The sequence below is a fragment of the Heptranchias perlo genome, chromosome 7 (genome assembly GCF_035084215.1).
Source record: "Heptranchias perlo isolate sHepPer1 chromosome 7, sHepPer1.hap1, whole genome shotgun sequence".
NCBI classification, from domain to species: domain Eukaryota; kingdom Metazoa; phylum Chordata; class Chondrichthyes; order Hexanchiformes; family Hexanchidae; genus Heptranchias; species Heptranchias perlo.
Window position 1 is genome coordinate 58,280,132 of NC_090331.1, and position 16,703 is coordinate 58,296,834.

Genomic DNA, 16,703 nt, shown 5'->3' on the forward strand with positions numbered 1-16,703 from the left:
TCAACTAGTGACTATGCACGTTGGAGGGGAGGTAAATGGCACCTCTATGGTAGACTTGGCAATCTGATACTTGAGCCAAACAGATTCTGTACTGCTCAGCTGTGCTGCTTTTGCTAGTTAAACTCTAGCAGTTCCTCTGCGGACACTTTGGGATCCCTAAGCCTTGACTCTGCCAACTTGCGACTAAATGCTCTTGACTTGGATAAGTGGGATATGTTTCTATGTGGAGAAAATGTGTAGATTTCTTAGTAGCTTGATGTGGAGAACTTTAAGCTTAATGATAGGGTCCCACGTATGTTGGACACTCAGCTGACCAAAAAAAAAGTCAATTTTGGAATTCCAATCGGTTTTTTTTGTTTTATCTTAATTTGCCTAATAAAACCAGAAGCTCTAAGCATCTGTAATGCTAGTTTGAGGCATTGTGGTGTCTACATTTATTCTAGAGTCAGAAGGTTGTGGCTTCAAGCCCCACTCAGAGACTTGAGCATAAAACCTAGGCTGACACTCCAGTGCAGTATTGGAGGTGCCGTCTTTCGGATGAGACGTTAAACCAAGGCCCTGTCTGCCCTCTCAGGTGAACGTAAAAGATCCTGTGGCACTATTTCGAAGAAGAGCAGGTGTCCTGGCCAATATTTATCCCTCAACCAACATCATTAAAAAACAGATTATCTGGTTAATATCACATTGCTGTTTGTGGGAGCTTGCTGTGTACAAATTGGCTGTCGCGTTTTCTATATTACAACAGTTACTCCACTTCAAAAGTATTTAATTGGAACGTCCTAAGGTTGTGAAAGGCTGGATAAATACAAGTCTTTCTTTTTTATTCTTTTTCTGAATTATTTTGGAGATCTGTCTGCCTGTACTACGCCTATAGTTACAAAGAGCCAAAGGAAGGAGTACAGCGGGTTGATTGCCTACCGAGGTGGCCAGAATTTGGGTTAGAGTGTTCCACCTGCCTCACTAGGTTCAGAGACTGTTTAGGGCCATGTTATGGGGAGTTCCCAGGATACCCCTGGAATTCTGTCCATTACACCCTTGTTAGGCCCAAATATAATCTCATCAGCTGAGTGCTGTGTGAGAAGAGATTGATTACCTTTCTAAAAATGTCAATGTTCTCCCTTAGGAACTGTACAGTGAGGCAGTGAATGGAGCCCACTGCTCCTCCACTCCACTGAGCTGTACAGTGAGGCAGTGAATGGAGCCCACTGCTCCTCCACTCCACTGAGCTGTACAGTGAGGCAGTGAATGGAGCCCACTGCTCCTCCACTCCACTGAGCTGTATAGTGAGGCAGTGAATGGAGCCCACTGCTCCTCCACTCCACTGAGCTGTACAGTGAGGCAGTGAATGGAGCCCACTGCTCCTCCACTCCACTGAGCTGTACAGTGAGGCAGTGAATGGAGCCCACTGCTCCTCCACTCCACTGAGCTGTACAGTGAGGCAGTGAATGGAGCCCACTGCTCCTCCACTCCACTGAGCTGTATAGTGAGGCAGTGAATGGAGCCCACTGCTCCTCCACTCCACTGAGCTGTACAGTGAGGCAGTGAATGGAGCCCACTGCTCCTCCACTCCACTGAGCTGTACAGTGAGGCAGTGAATGGAGCCCACTGCTCCTCCACTCCACTGAGCTGTATAGTGAGGCAGTGAATGGAGCCCACTGCTCCTCCACTCCACTGAGCTGTACAGTGAGGCAGTGAATGGAGCCCACTGTTCCTCCACTCCACTGAGCTGTACAGTGAGGCAGTGAATGGAGCCCACTGTTCCTCCACTCCACTGAGCTGTATAGTGAGGTAGTGAATGGAGCCCACTGTTCCTCCACTCCACTGAGCTGTATAGTGAGGCAGTGAATGGAGCCCACTGCTCCTCCACTCCACTGAGCTGTACAGTGAGGCAGTGAATGGAGCCCACTGTTCCTCCACTCCACTGAGCTGTATAGTGAGGCAGTGAATGGAGCCCACTGCTCCTCCACTCCACTGAGCTGTACAGTGAGGCAGTGAATGGAGCCCACTGTTCCTCCACTCCACTGAGCTGTATAGTGAGGCAGTGAATGGAGCCCACTGTTCCTCCACTCCACTGAGCTGTACAGTGAGGCAGTGAATGGAGCCCACTGCTCCTCCACTCCACTGAGCTGTACAGTGAGGCAGTGAATGGAGCCCACTGCTCCTCCACTCCACTGAGCTGTACAGTGAGGCAGTGAATGGAGCCCACTGCTCCTCCACTCCACTGAGCTGTACAGTGAGGCAGTGAATGGAGCCCACTGCTCCTATTGTGCCTTTCACAACTTCAGGACATCCCAAAGCACTTCACAACCAATGAAGTACTTTTGAAGTGTACATTTCCTGTTGTAATGTAGGAAGGAAGGGATTACCAGGCTAGCGCAGGGGCATTATTATTGTCATTCTGTCTGCTACCCACAAGAAGATCATAGATGCACTATTCAGCAAGGCCAATGACTTAATCTCTAGCATCACTGACCAACAGCAACAACTTGAGAGGGCATGCAATTCTGCAGAACTGTTGCCTTTCCCAGAGTCCAGAGAGTCAGAACCTGGATTCATATTGCCATTCAAGCCCCTGGGTACAATACTGTACCCTACATACAAACATACAAACATTGATGTGGGCATAGTATGTAACTACCAGCACATGCAGGTCAATGCCTACTTCCTTAGAAGTTGTCATGATGCCTTTAATTTAAGGCAATCATCTATGTTACGCCTATTTTAAGAGGAATGAAGAATGGAAGGGTGGCCTTAGGAAGACCAAAGTTATCCTATACACCCATGTTTCATATGCGAACACAGACAGAAGCAGAATATAGCTGAAACAAAATTTATGCTCTAACCAAAATTATTAGACCATTGGTATCTTGAAGCACCAGTTCACGTGTCTGGACTATTTGGGGAGAGCTGCAGAACAACCCCTCCCCCAGGGTTTCCAGAATAATTGTTGTCTGCTGCATTCTCCTTTCACTGTCCTGAAAAGAAGCTTCAGCATGCATATCGATGATTAGAGTGTCAACGCCATGCCAAATTAAGAGGGTGAAAATGCCAGTGAGCAATTAGCAGTTGTACCAACAATGTAGCAAGGTCAGGATGGTTACTAAGCAGTGCCAATGCTATACCATTTTGTAAAAGCTCAAATCACATCTGCCAAGTAATTGTGCCCAAGCCTCTTGTCCTACATTTTCATGCTCAGCTTTTCAAGTGCCATCTTATGCTGCTATATTGTAAGCAATGACAAATAAATACTCAGCACAATGTTCGAGTCAATTGCAGGACATTTGTTTTCTCTATTATGTAGTGTGTGAATGTTGGCAGATTAAATTGGCATAATGCTGCCCCTTGGTGCATGTACTTTATTTCCGATGGGTGACACCTAACATGCCACTTTTTCTACGTAATTCCTTTGTGGAAGGAACAAGTGTGTTGGCTGGCTGCAAGGTTTACTGACAGCCTATTGGGATTCTAGTGGCTCTAGACCTTTCTGTGCTCTGCAATGCCAGGGGTCTACAGGTAGGTCATCCACATCTGAGACTGTGATGGCTGACTGGTGTTGGCTGCTTTAAGCTGCCTCCTCTCATGCCTGGTGCACCAGGCACTTCTGGGAAGGTAGCCATCTGTTCTTTAAAGTGTGGTCTGTCACTCCCCAAGTGCTTGCAGAGTGGCTTGCCAAGCAAATTGGCTTTTTCAGTCAGTAATGCCTAAATCTACAGCAATGTGGTGAGTGATCAATTAGCTTTTGCTTTAACAGTGCTATTTCAGGTGCTTACATAGTTCCTGATTGCAGCTCCCAGTTGATTTAGAGGATTTAGTACTGTTCAGTTTTCATTGTCCAGCTTGCTGTGCAGGAGAGACTTCTTGCATCTCAGTCTATAGACTTAAAAATAGCAAAATTGTCTGCAAATCGACATGGGAGATCTCTGCAAAAATCTGTTAGTAACCCACAGCTATCCAGGACTGACACACAAACAGCAATTTCCAGATGTATCCATCTAGACATGATTATTTGCAATAATCTAATATATTTCATAAAGTTATTTATTCATTGTTTTGAAGGAGCTGTGGAGAACTACTTATTAAATTACTGCTTAATCAGGGTCATGATAGAATTTAATAATTTCAGTATATTCTGACTGGTAATGTTCTCCATGCATTACAGGAGTAGGCCTGTTGTGGTTGTTGAAGCCTTCCTGCAGCTGCCTCCTTCAATCAACCGCACAAAAATGGAATGTTTCCAGAATGGGCAGCCTGTTGTTTGTATCAATGTGACTGTCTGCTTTGGTCACAAAGGAAAGAAGATTCCTGGTCACATAGGTAATAATCACACTTATACAAGTACATTGTGGTTGTTAAACTTTTCACACAAATAACTTGAGTTCAGCAGATTTTATATTATGATGTTCTTTAGCAATTAAACATCAATTTTACTGTGAGTCACAGCTGCAGGTGACATATATTTGTTACTATTAGATTATAGTTGGCAACAGTTCTGATGATTTACTCATGTTCTGCTATTAGACATTACTGCTATCTGGAAACTAATGTTTGACTTGTATGGGAAAAGGACCTGATATCAGTTTACGCAATACAGATCTTGGTTGTCATGAACCTTTTTGAGTAAATGGAGAGACTCACAATTGCTCTATGATCTACCCTTCCTATTTGAAACAATAAATTGCTATAAACGTTCTCTTACTGCTATAATTCCAGAAATTATTCTGTAATGTTAAGATATTTCAGAAAACTTCTTTGCTCATTTACAATTGTAAAATTCTAATATCTCCATATCAAGTTCTTTATAAATGCTTTATAAGCTACACAGATGTGGTTATGAAAAGCACTTGTCGAAGCTTTTGTTGGTTTCCAATTATAAATACCTTATAAATTTCAGAAAGTGTAGGAAGTTGCGAGAGAGAGATTCTCACTGACAGAGTTTCTTTCCTCATCCTAATTTGTGGTATTTTTTAAAAAAAATGACTTGAATTTTGAAAGCAAATAGAAAGCCGCTAATTATTACCTGTGTTTTGTTGACACCTATAAAATGTAAACATTCTAATTACTAACACCAGTGAAATAAAGACACAGATAAAGAGAGGTAAACAGCCGGATGCAAAGGTATACTTCCAGGAACCAATCACAAATTACCAAATGTAAACTTTGCAGAGAACTCTTAAAATCCCAGACCTGTGACAACAATGCCGTCCCCCTTCCCTCACTTCTGATACATACGAACATATGAATTAAGAGCAGGAGTAGGACATTAGGCCCCTCGCACCTGCTCTGCCATTTGATAGGATCATGGCTGATCTGATTGTGACCTCAATCCTACTTTCCCATCTACCTACTATAACCTTTGACTCCCTTGTTAATCAGGAATCTATCTAACTCTGCCTTAAAAATATTCAATGACCCTGCCTCCACTGCTCTCTGGGGAAGGGAGTTCCACAGACTCATGACCCTCTGAGAGAAAAAATTTCCCCTCATCTCCGTCTTAAATGGGAGACCCCTTATTTTTAAACTGTGGCCTCTAGTTCTAGTCTCTCCCACAAGGGGAAACATCCTCTCAGCATCTACCCCTTCAAGTCCCCTCAGGATCTTATATGTTTCAATAAAATCACCTCTCATTCTTCTAAACTCCAGTGTATACAGGCCCAACTTGTCCATAAGATAACCCCCTCATCCCAGGAATCAGTCGAGTTAACCTTCTCTGAACTGTGTCCAAAGCAATTATGTCCTTTCTTAAATAAGGAGACCAAAACTGCACTAGATGTGGTCTCACCAATGCCCTGTACAACTGTAGCAAAACATCTCAACTTTTATATTCCATTCCCCTTGCAATAAATGACAACATTCCATTTACCTTCCTAATCACTTGCTGTTCCAGCATACTAACTTTTTGTGGTTCATGTACTAGGACACCCAGATCCCTGTGTACCTCAGAGTTCTGCAATCTCTCTCCATTTAAATAATACACTGCTTTGCTATTCCTCCTGCCAATGTGGACAAGTTCACATTTTCCCACATTATACTCCATCTGCCAAATTTTTGCCCACTCACTTAACCTATTTATATCCCTTTGCAGACTCCTATGTCCTCTTCACAACTTACTTTCCTACCTACCTTTGTGTCACCAATAATTTTAGCAACCATCCATTCGGTCCCATCATCCAAGTCATTGATATAGATTGTAAATAGTTGAGGCCCAAGCACTGATCCCTGTGGCACTCCACTCGTTACATCTTGCCAACCTGAAAATGACCCATTTATGCCTACTCTCTGTTTCCTGTTAGCTAACCAATCCTTTATCCGTGCTAATTTGTTACCCCCTACACCATGAGCTCTTATTTTGTGTAGTAGCCTTTGATGTGGCACCTTGTCAAAAGCCTTCTGGAAATCCAAGTACACCACATCCACAGGATCCCCTTTATCCACGTTGCTTGTTACTTCCTCAAAGAACTCTAATAAATTAGTCAAACACGATTTCCCTTTCACAAAGTCTGATTGCATTGAGATTTTCTAAGTGCCCTGCTATAACCTCCTTAATAATAGATTCTAGCATTTTCCCTATGACAAATGTTAAGCTAACTGGCCTGTAGTTTCCTGCTTTCTCTCTCCCTCCTTTCTTGAATAGAGGAGTTACATTTGCTATTTTCCAATCTGATGGGACCCTTCCAGAATCTAAGGAATTTTGGAAAATTAATACCAATGCATCTACTATCTCTGCAGCCACTTCTTTTAATGCCCAAGGATGAAGTCCGTCAGGACCTGGGGACTTGTCAGCTTTTAGTTCTAATAATTTTTTCAGAACCCTTTTCCTGGTAATTGTAAATGTTTTAAGTTCCTCCCTCGCTTTCACCTCTTGATTCACAATTATTTATGGCATGTTATTTGTATCCTCTACAGTGAAGACGGACGCAAAATATCTGTTCAATTCATCCGCCATTTCCTTATTCTCCATTATTAATTCCCCAGACTCACCCTCTAGAGGAACAACACTCACTTTACGTACTCTTTTCCTTTTTAAATACCTGTAGAAACTCTTACTATCTGTTTTTATATTTCTAGCTAGCTTTCTCTCATACTCTAATTTCTCCCTCATTATTCTTTTAGTCATTCTTTGCTGTTTTTTATATTCTGTCCAATCTTCTGACCTGCCACTAATCTTTGCAGAATTGTATGCTTTTTCTTTCAATTTGATATTATCTTTAACTTCCTTAGTTAGCCACAGATGGTACGTCCTTCCCCTAGAGTCTTTCTTTCTCACTGGAATGTATCTTTGCTGAGTGTTATGAAATATCTCATTAAATATCTGCCATTGCATCTCCACTGACCTATCCCTTAATCTAATTTCCGAGTTCACTTTAGCCAGCTCTGTCTTCATGCCCTCATAATTGCCCTTATTTAAGTTTAGAACACTAGTCTTAGTCTTACTCTTCTCTCCCTCAAACTGAATGCGAAATTCAATCATATTGTGATCACTGCTACCTGGAGGCTCCTTTACAATGAGGTCATTAATTAATCCTGTCTCATTACACATTACCAGATCTAGAATAACCTGTTCTCTGGTTGGCTCTAGAATGTGCTGCTCTAAGATACAGCCCCAAAAGCACTCGATGAACTCATCTTCCAGGCTACCTTTGCCAATCAGCTTCTTCCAATCTATAAGTAGATTAAAATCACCCATGATTATCGCTGTTCCTTTCTCACAAGCCCTCATTATTTCTTCCTGTATACCCTGTCCTACAATGTGGTTACTGTTAGGGGGCTTATAAACTAATCCCACAAGTGACTTCTTGCCTTTACTATTTCTTATCTCTACCCAAACTGATTCTACATCTTGGTCTTTGGAACTAAGGTCATTTCTCACTATTATACTTGTGTCATCCTTAATTAACAGAGCTACCCCTCCACCCTTTTCCTAGCTTCCTGTCCTTTCAAAATGTCAAGTACCCTTGAATATTCAGGTTCTAGCCTTTGTCATCTTGCAGCCATGGCTATCAGATCGTACATATTTATTTCTATTTGAGCTGTCAATTCATCCATTTTGTTACGAATGCTACACGCATTCAGATACAAAGCCTTTAGTGCTGTCTTTTTACTATTTTTACAAACTCTAGCCTTCTCTGCGGGCGCACTCTTAAGATTGCATGCTCTGTCCCTTCCTGCCACTCTGATTATCGTTTCTCTCATTGCTACATTGCTCTCTTGCCTTGTCTTCTTTAATTTATTACATCTTCCCTTACTTGATCCCTTGCCCCCACTATTTAGATTAAAGCCCACTGTACCGCCCTAGTTATACGATTCGCCAGAACACGGGCCAGCACGGTTCAGATGAAGGCTGTCCCAACAGTACAGCTCCCACTTTCTCCAGTACTGGTGCCAGTGCCCCATGAATCGAAACCCATTTCTCGCACACCAGTCTATGAGCCACGAATTAAACTCTCGAATCTTATTTACCCTGATGGACATCAGAAGCCTCAAACTCTTCCCCACCCCCCCCCCCCAACCCCCGTTCTACCAAAACTCGGGTAATCCCTCTACAGTTTTGCCAAACCTCAGATTCACCTTCCGGAGTTGTGCCAGACCAAATAATTTCCCATGCTGCTGCTGTAAAACCCCACTGCAGTACTGGCAAACTTTAGGACTCACACCTCAGTGATTCCATATGGGTACTGTAGTGTAGTGCTTATGTTACTGGACTAATAATCCAGAAGCCTGGGCTAATAATCTAGAGAGTGTGAGTTCAAAGAATTTCATGGCAGTTTGAGAATTTGAATTCGGTTTTTAAAATAATCTGGAAATAAAAAGCTGGTGTCTGTAAAAGTGACCATGAAGTTGTCGGATTGTCGTATAAACCCAATTAGTTCACTAATGCCCTTTAGGGAAGGAAACCTGTGTCTTTACCTGGTCTGGCCTATACATTACTCAAGGTGAATCAGAGGATATGCTGCTTTATAAACAATCTGATTGTTTATAAAGGTGGTTATTTTTTTTAAAAATTCATTCTCGGGATGCAGGTGTCGCAGGCAAGGCCGACATTTATTGCCCACCCCTAGTTGCCCTCAGAAGGTGGTGAACCTTCTTTTTGAACCATTAGTAGTTTTATACAACTGAGTAGCTTGCTAGGCCCCATCAGAGAGTAGTTAAGAGTCAAGCATGTTGGAGTGGGACTGGAGTTAAGCTTTTCCTTAAAATGAGCTCTATCACTTTTTCTGTTAACCTTTTTTAATTAGTGTCTGTCTGAATCAAGGAGTTGCTTATGGAGACCATCTTAAAATATGATTACAACATTGCAAATATTGAGAGTCTAATGTACATTATCAATCAAGTTATGGTATACTTCAAAATTTTACTCTTTGCTAAGCTCACTGACCTAGAATTCAATGCTCATTTTTCCTTTATATTCCTCCTGTGTAATTCTGCACAAGCTTCTCATGATTGGCCTTTAACAAGGCCTCACAAACAAAAGAAAGTGTTGCTAATTTCCCTGAACCCATTTTTGGGAAGAGTAATCCTCCGAGCAATGCTGAACATGTTAATTAGGGCATGTAGTGCAGTGGTTCAGATACTAGACTAGTAATCATGAAACCTAGACTAATAAATCAGAGAACATGAATTCAAATCCCACCATGGCAGTTTGAGAATATGAAATCAGTTTTAAAAATGAAGCTGGTATGACCATGGAGTTATTGGATTGTGGTAAAAACCCAATTTTTTCACTAATGTCATTTAGAAACCTGCTGTCATTACCTGGTCCAGCATCTTTGTGACTCCAGTTCCATTCCAACATGGTTGACTCTTAACTGCCCTCTGAAGTGGCCAAGCAAGCCATTTGGTTGTATTAAATCGCTTAACAACATTGTGGGAGCACCTTCACCACACAGACTGCAGCGGTGGAAGAAGGCGGCCCCCGACCACCATCTCAGAGCAACTAGGGATAGGCAATACATCTTGGCCTTGCCAGTGATGCTCACACCCCGAGAGTGAATTTAAAAAAACACATTCAACTGGTATTGCAAAACTGTTAATACGCACTATTTTTTGCTAAAATTAGCAGAGTAAAATGTACCTTTAAGTGTCAGATATTATTTGGGAAAATAAATCGAACAGTTCAGTTCACTTACATTAACATTGTTATATTGATGATGTTCATGCTGTTGTGGATGTTTAAGGTAACAACTGGATGTTTCTTCCCTTTGGGAATGATTCTATTAAGCAAGATAATTACTGTCACGGTGGCTTCTGTTTGTTTCCTGTCTTTGAGTCTTTGGCAATGTTCTCCTTTCAGATCTTAAATTTTACATTTTTGGTGAATCTTTGAGAATTGTCAGTGTTGGGGAATGGAATGATTATCCAAATTTACAGTAATTACACTGATAGCAAGACCACAGCAGAATAACCATACTGTTTTCTGTGCTAACTTTACTGCAGACAGGATGATTACTATGCAGTTATCTTATTTAAAGGTCCATGACTACACAAACAAAAGAATGAGCTGTTGCAGGAGGGGGAGCGATTGGTGTCAGTTGGAGATAGACCATTTTAAAATAAAACACAATTACATTTTATTTGTTTAGTTTGATCCTAGCTGTTTTAGTCACATGCATGAAAAGATGATAGATAAGAGAGCTGATTAAAGTTGAGGAAACCAGCGTACACTGGGGAAACAACCTTTCAATACATACATTTCCTGTTTTCAGTTGGTTCCCATGCTTGTAAAATTGGGCTTTATGTTTGCCCAAACATGATAGTGATCTTAAACAACATTTAATATTTTAAAAACATTTAATTTCAAAACTATTACGAGTATTTTTATTTTTTCAGGATTTTATTTGAGTATCTGTGAAAGGAAAAAGAAATACAATGGATTTGATCTGCCTAAAAATAGATTTTTTTTGTTGTTGTGTTAAAATAGCCCAGTAGGGAATCTCTGCATTTATCATGCTGGACTGAACGACTTTATAAGAGGACTAAGCACTGAAGTCAAATAGCTGTACCTTGTTATAGTTTAAAATGTTTTACACATTCTGGTAAATATAATAAAGTAAATTGAAACTGCTAACAAAGCACACTTCCTGTTCATATCAATGATGTGGAGATGCCGGTGATGGACTGGGGTGGACAAATGTAAGGAATCTTACAACACCAGGTTATAGTCCAACAATTTTACTCACCTGACGAAGGAGATAATCTCCGAAAGCTTGTGATTTTAAAATAAAATTGTTGGACTATAACCTGGTGTTGTAAGATTCCTTACATTTGTTCATATCAAGATAGAGTAAGAGAGCTTTTTATACTGTTAGGTAAACTTTATAAATCTATATTACCAGCATGGAACTTTGCCCGTTAGCCATGCATATTGGGAATTCTGGAATGGAGGTCAGTGGTTTTCATAGAATTTTCTATCTATAATGGATGGTAAATCCTGTGCTGTCCGCTGAGCTCCATGCTTGAATTCCCGACATGCATCCCTGGTGAAAAAAGGCCTATGTGGGTGTGCAAATTAGTAAAATAACACCTCTTACGTTTTTGCTGCAGTTGTTCCCATAAAATTGACAATAGAGTACATCAGTATGCAGCATACAGCACACTTAGTGCATGTATTTTTCACACTGATATAGTTGCACTGCATTCAAAACACATGTTCAAATCTACACATTTGCTTTCTTTCCAAAAATGTTGCTACGCCTAGTTGATGTGAAGCAAAGTTTGCAGCAATATCTGCAGCATATGCAAACACTTTGATAGATTTTTCTGTGTACACTTGCCTTCTTTTACAGCACTCAATAATTATTCTGATAGTTCACTTTTTGTGACAAAGTAGAATCTTGTCAACTTTTTTATAATTATAGCAAAAATATGTTGATGTTAAAATTAAACTATTCAGGATACCTAATTGGACTGATGGGAAGCTTCAGTGACAAGGAAAAATGTTGTTATGATGGAGACTATGAGAGATAAATAAAAAATTGAGCAATAATATTTTATTACTGCAAGTGGTTTGTTTCTAGGAATAAGAGGTCTGAATCCACAATATTCAACAGAATAGGATGCATAGGTTGTGTATGAATACCTGGAGACTGCAGTGAAGATTGCAGAGTCAGGTTCCAGCTCCTTAATGAAGTGCCATCTTGTGGAAGTTGTTGTAACTCTTTCTGTTCAGAATGTGTATATTTGAATGCACGGGTCCTGTTACTTTGCAGGGTTCTGAACTTTGGTGCAGAGCAACAGACCAGACTGTATGTTAACAAAAAAACATTTCTTTCTTGTCTTTCAGTCTTGCTGTACAACATAAGTACCGATGTCAACAGAAGGAATGGTTTTGCTTCCAGATTTAACTTAATATCTGACGGTAACTTGAATAGTAGTTCAGGACGGATTGAGCTCTATCACAATATTATTAAATGTAACACTCATCAAGCATTCATGAAGGTAAGCTGAATCATTTCTACTATAACTTTTCTAATTGTAATTATACATAAACTAAGCAAATTATTAATAAAATGACACCTAATTGAAATTTAAAGATTTTTTTTCTGCTTTTTTTCACCATATTTTATAGAGCTGTGAGATTCCACCATGGAATTACACATAAAATCAAGTGTAGTCTTCAGGTGAAGCAGAGTCAGAGGGTGGGGATAATTGGGCCTGGCCACACGGTCGTCATTCAGTGCCCACTTTAAAGTCATGAATTCAGTCCTTATTTTTAGATAATTAGATCTGATCTCACTATTTATGGTTAAATAACAAAACTGACAGTAATTTGGGAAGCAGAGAAGCTGCGTTGGTTAGAGCACAGGAGTTTCCCTGCAGTACAGACTGAGGGGCCAAGAGTTGCAAAATTGAGGCATAATTTTGATTATGATTAATTTGAAAAGGGAAAAGAAGAGTCGATGTCCCTATGGAATTATTTTGGTATTAACTGTCAAGTAATCTCAAGAAAATTGCCCAAATATGACCCTTTTGCTTTCATAATGGTCTCTATACCATTTGTGGCACATGGGATGGATTGCTTGAAGTGAGTTTTCACTCTGATTTTCTTCCTCTTTGTTGCCCACTCCACCATCCCACAACCTCATAGAATGTTTCTGAACTCTGCTGGCCACTGCCCCACAGAGATGCTGATTGGATTATCTGCAATACAAACATAGAAAAATTTGCAGCACAGAAGGAGGCCATTTGGCCCATCGTGTCTGTGCCAGTCGAAAAAGAGCTATCCAGCCTAATACCACTTTCCAGCATTTGGTCCGTAGCTTTGTAGGTTATGGTATTTCAAGTGCACATCCAATAACTTTTTTAATGTGATGAGGGTTTCTGCCTCTACCACCCTTTCAGGCAGTGAGTTCCAGACCCCCACCACCCTCTGGGTGAAAACATTTTTCCTCAGCTCCCCTCTAATCCTTCTACCAATTACTTTAAATCTATGCCCCCTGGTTATTGACCTCTCTGCTAAGGGAAATAGATCCTTCCTGTCCACGCTATCTAGGCCCCTCATAATTTTATACACCCCAATTAAATCACCCCTCAGCCCCCTCTGTTCCAAAGAAAACAACCCCAGCCTATCCAATCTTTCCTCAAAGCTAAAATTCTCTAGCCCTGGCAACGTCCTCGTAAATCTCCTCTGCACCCTCTCCAGTGCATTCACATCTTTCCTGTACTGTGGTGATCAGATCTGCACACTGTACACAAGCTGTGGCCTAACTAGTGTTATATGCAGTTCTAGCATAACCTCCCTGCTCTTATATTCTATGCCTCGGCTAATAAAGGAAAGTATCCTGTATGCCTTCTTTAACCACCTTATCTTCCTGTCCTGGTACCTGCAGGGATCTATGGACATGCACTCCAAGGTCCCTCTCTTCCTCTACACCTCTCAGTATCCTCCCATTTATTGTGTATTCCCTTGCCTTGTTTGACCTCCCCAAATGCATTACCTCACACTTCTCCGGATTGAATTCCATTTGCAACTTTTCTGCCCACCTGACCAGTCCATTGATATCTTCCGGCAGTCTACAGCTTTCCTCCTCACTATCAACCACACGGCCAATTTCTGTATCATCTGCAAACTTCTTAAATCATGCCCCCTACATTTAAGTCCAAATCATTAATATTTATCACAAAAAGCAAGGGACCTAGTACTGAGCCCTGCGGAACCCCACTGGAAACAGTCTTCCATCACAAAAACACCCATCGACCATTACCCTTTGCTTCCTGCCACTGAGCCAATTTTGGATCCAACTTGCCACTTTCCCTTGGATCCCACGGGCTTGTACTTTTTTGATCAGTCTGCCATGTGGGACCTGGTCGAAAGCCTTGCTAAAATCCATGTAGACTTCATCGAATGCACTACCCTCATTGACCCTCCTTGTTACCTCAAAAAATTCAATCAAGTTAGTCAGACACGACTTTTGCTTAACAAATCCATGCTGACCGTCCTTGATTAATCTGTGCGTTTCTAAATGACGATTTATACTGTCCCTCAGAATTGTTTCCATTTATTTGCCCACCACTGAGGTTAGACTGACTGGTCCGTAATTACTAGGTCTATCCTTTTCTCCCTTTTTAAACAATGGTACAACGTAAGTAGTCCTCCTGCAATGTGGGTGTTTTTGTAGATGTGAACTCATGTTGAACCACTGTATGGATCCATGCACTGTTAAGTCCACAGAACTCTCGAAACACCTTTTGTAAATTTGTAAATAACTTCTCAACAAGTGAAAGTGACACCATTTTACATAAGGTTCTTTTGAAGTACTTTTGGAACATAATAATGGAAATTATTTGAAAATTATCATTAAAGCATGCATATAATATGCCACTATCAAATGTTTGCCTCACCTATGTCTTTAATACCTTGGTTCTAATATTACCGGGGAGGCGGGATGGCAGTGGGGGGGGGCGACTAGGCGCGTGGGTAACCCGCCCAGTGAAATCTGTCCGTTCCCCACGTGATCGCGGGTAAATTGAAGCCACTTAACATGGCTTCCGGGATTCCCGTCGGAAACCTGTCCAGTGGGCGGACTGCGCACCCGCATCACAGGCTGTCAGCTGGAGGAGCCCTATTTAAAGGGGCAGTCCTCCAATGCTGCTCCTGGGGCAAATACCCAAAATTACACAATGGAGCAGCCCAGAGGAAAGGCTGCTCCAGGTGCTATTGGATGGGGTGAGGAGGAGGAGGGATTTATTTTACCCGGCGGACGGGAGGAAGTGGCCTGCCTCTGCCACCAAGAAGGCCTGGCTCAAGGTGGCAGAGGAGGTCACCAGCAGCAGCAACATCTCCCGCACCTGGATACAGTGCATGAAGCGCTTCAATGACCTAACTAGGTCAGCCAAAGTGAGTACACTAACTCATTCTCCTACATTCCGTCTTCCACATCACCGCCTCCACCCCACAACTCATTCTGCACTGCCAACACTACTCTATCATATTACTCCTCACACCCACTCAAAGCTCATCCTCAACTTACCTGCACTTACTCACCACTTCCTCACCTCCCCAGTACTCATCCCACCACTACCACTCAACCCAATCCTCATACAATGTCATGGCTCTGTCTCATACTCACTCTCTGATGCATCTCTTTCACGGTCAGCCTCACCTAAACCAATGCATTCAGCGGTTGGCCACGTCACCATCACTCACTCACACCTCTCTACTTTCTCCCCTCATAGGAGAAGAGAGCCCAGAATGCACGGGAGAGGGCAAGGACAGGAGGGGGCCGCAACATCTAGTCGTCCTCACATATGTGGAGCAGGAGGCCCCGGAACTGAGCCGCACCCTCCAATTGATTTTAACGTGCCTTGCCATCTTCAGCATCTCAACATCTGTCGTCGTGCTTAATACTGCCTTCTGTTCTCTTACAGGGCCTTCAGCGACCACTGTGACAGCGGAGGGCAATTCCTCAGAGGACCTGCCGGCCTCTGAGGGGGCACCGTCACATCTGAGCGAGCCATCCACCAGCGCAGATACACACACCTCGGTGGGTCCCCGTCCTCAGTTAGTTGGGGTCGCACATGGTGAGTCACCACACATGTGAGCACAAGCAGATTCTGGTGGCAGGGACAGCTGTGAAGAGTCCGTGTCAGTGGGAGCACTCTTCTCCAGGCTCTGCTCAGCTGGACACAGATGCTGAACCCTGGGGGCCTTCCATGAAAAGGAGAATGGTTGAGGGGCAGCAGCGCATTTGCGAGGTGCTGGGACAAGTGCCACGTGCACTCTCCACAATCACGCAGAGGATGGAGGAGTCCAACTCCTGCATGAGTGGAATGGTGGCACAGGTAAGGGAGGGCATCTCTGAGATACTGTCACAGGGATGTGAGGGCATCGCTGAGATAGTGTTGTGGGTAAGTGCGGGAATGTCTGCAATGGAGGGAAGGCTAGCCTCCATGGAGCTTCAAGCATGGCTCACCAATGAGTCCATTGAGGCCCTGACAACGGCCCTTCAGACTCTGGGTGAACAACATTCCGCTGCCTTAAACAGACAGGCAGATACTCCGGCACTGGCCTTACAAAGCTTCACACATGTCCTCCAAACTGTTGCCCAGCAGAGTGGTAGGAGTGGTGTGGGACATGGAATGCCACTCAAAGCGCTCCCACGTCTCACCTGTTGCCCCCCTCTCAACCAGTACCCGCAATGCTGCCTCCTCTCCAGGTGGCCGAGTCTGACCCTGCACAGGTTCAGGTGGAGCAGTCTTTGGAGGGGCCG

General features: G+C 42.6%; 1 protein-coding gene across 2 annotated transcripts in view; it reads left to right on the forward strand.

The window, feature by feature from the left end:
• Window positions 1–16,703, forward strand: part of itga4 (integrin alpha 4) — a 122,235-nt gene that overhangs the window by 46,135 nt on the left and 59,397 nt on the right. For both annotated transcript variants that reach the window (XM_067987666.1, XM_067987667.1), the window contains exons 14-15: window positions 4,160–4,314; window positions 12,278–12,432. In XM_067987666.1, the coding sequence (XP_067843767.1) occupies window positions 4,160–4,314; window positions 12,278–12,432 (310 nt within the window). The remainder of the gene's footprint in view (window positions 1–4,159; window positions 4,315–12,277; window positions 12,433–16,703) is intronic.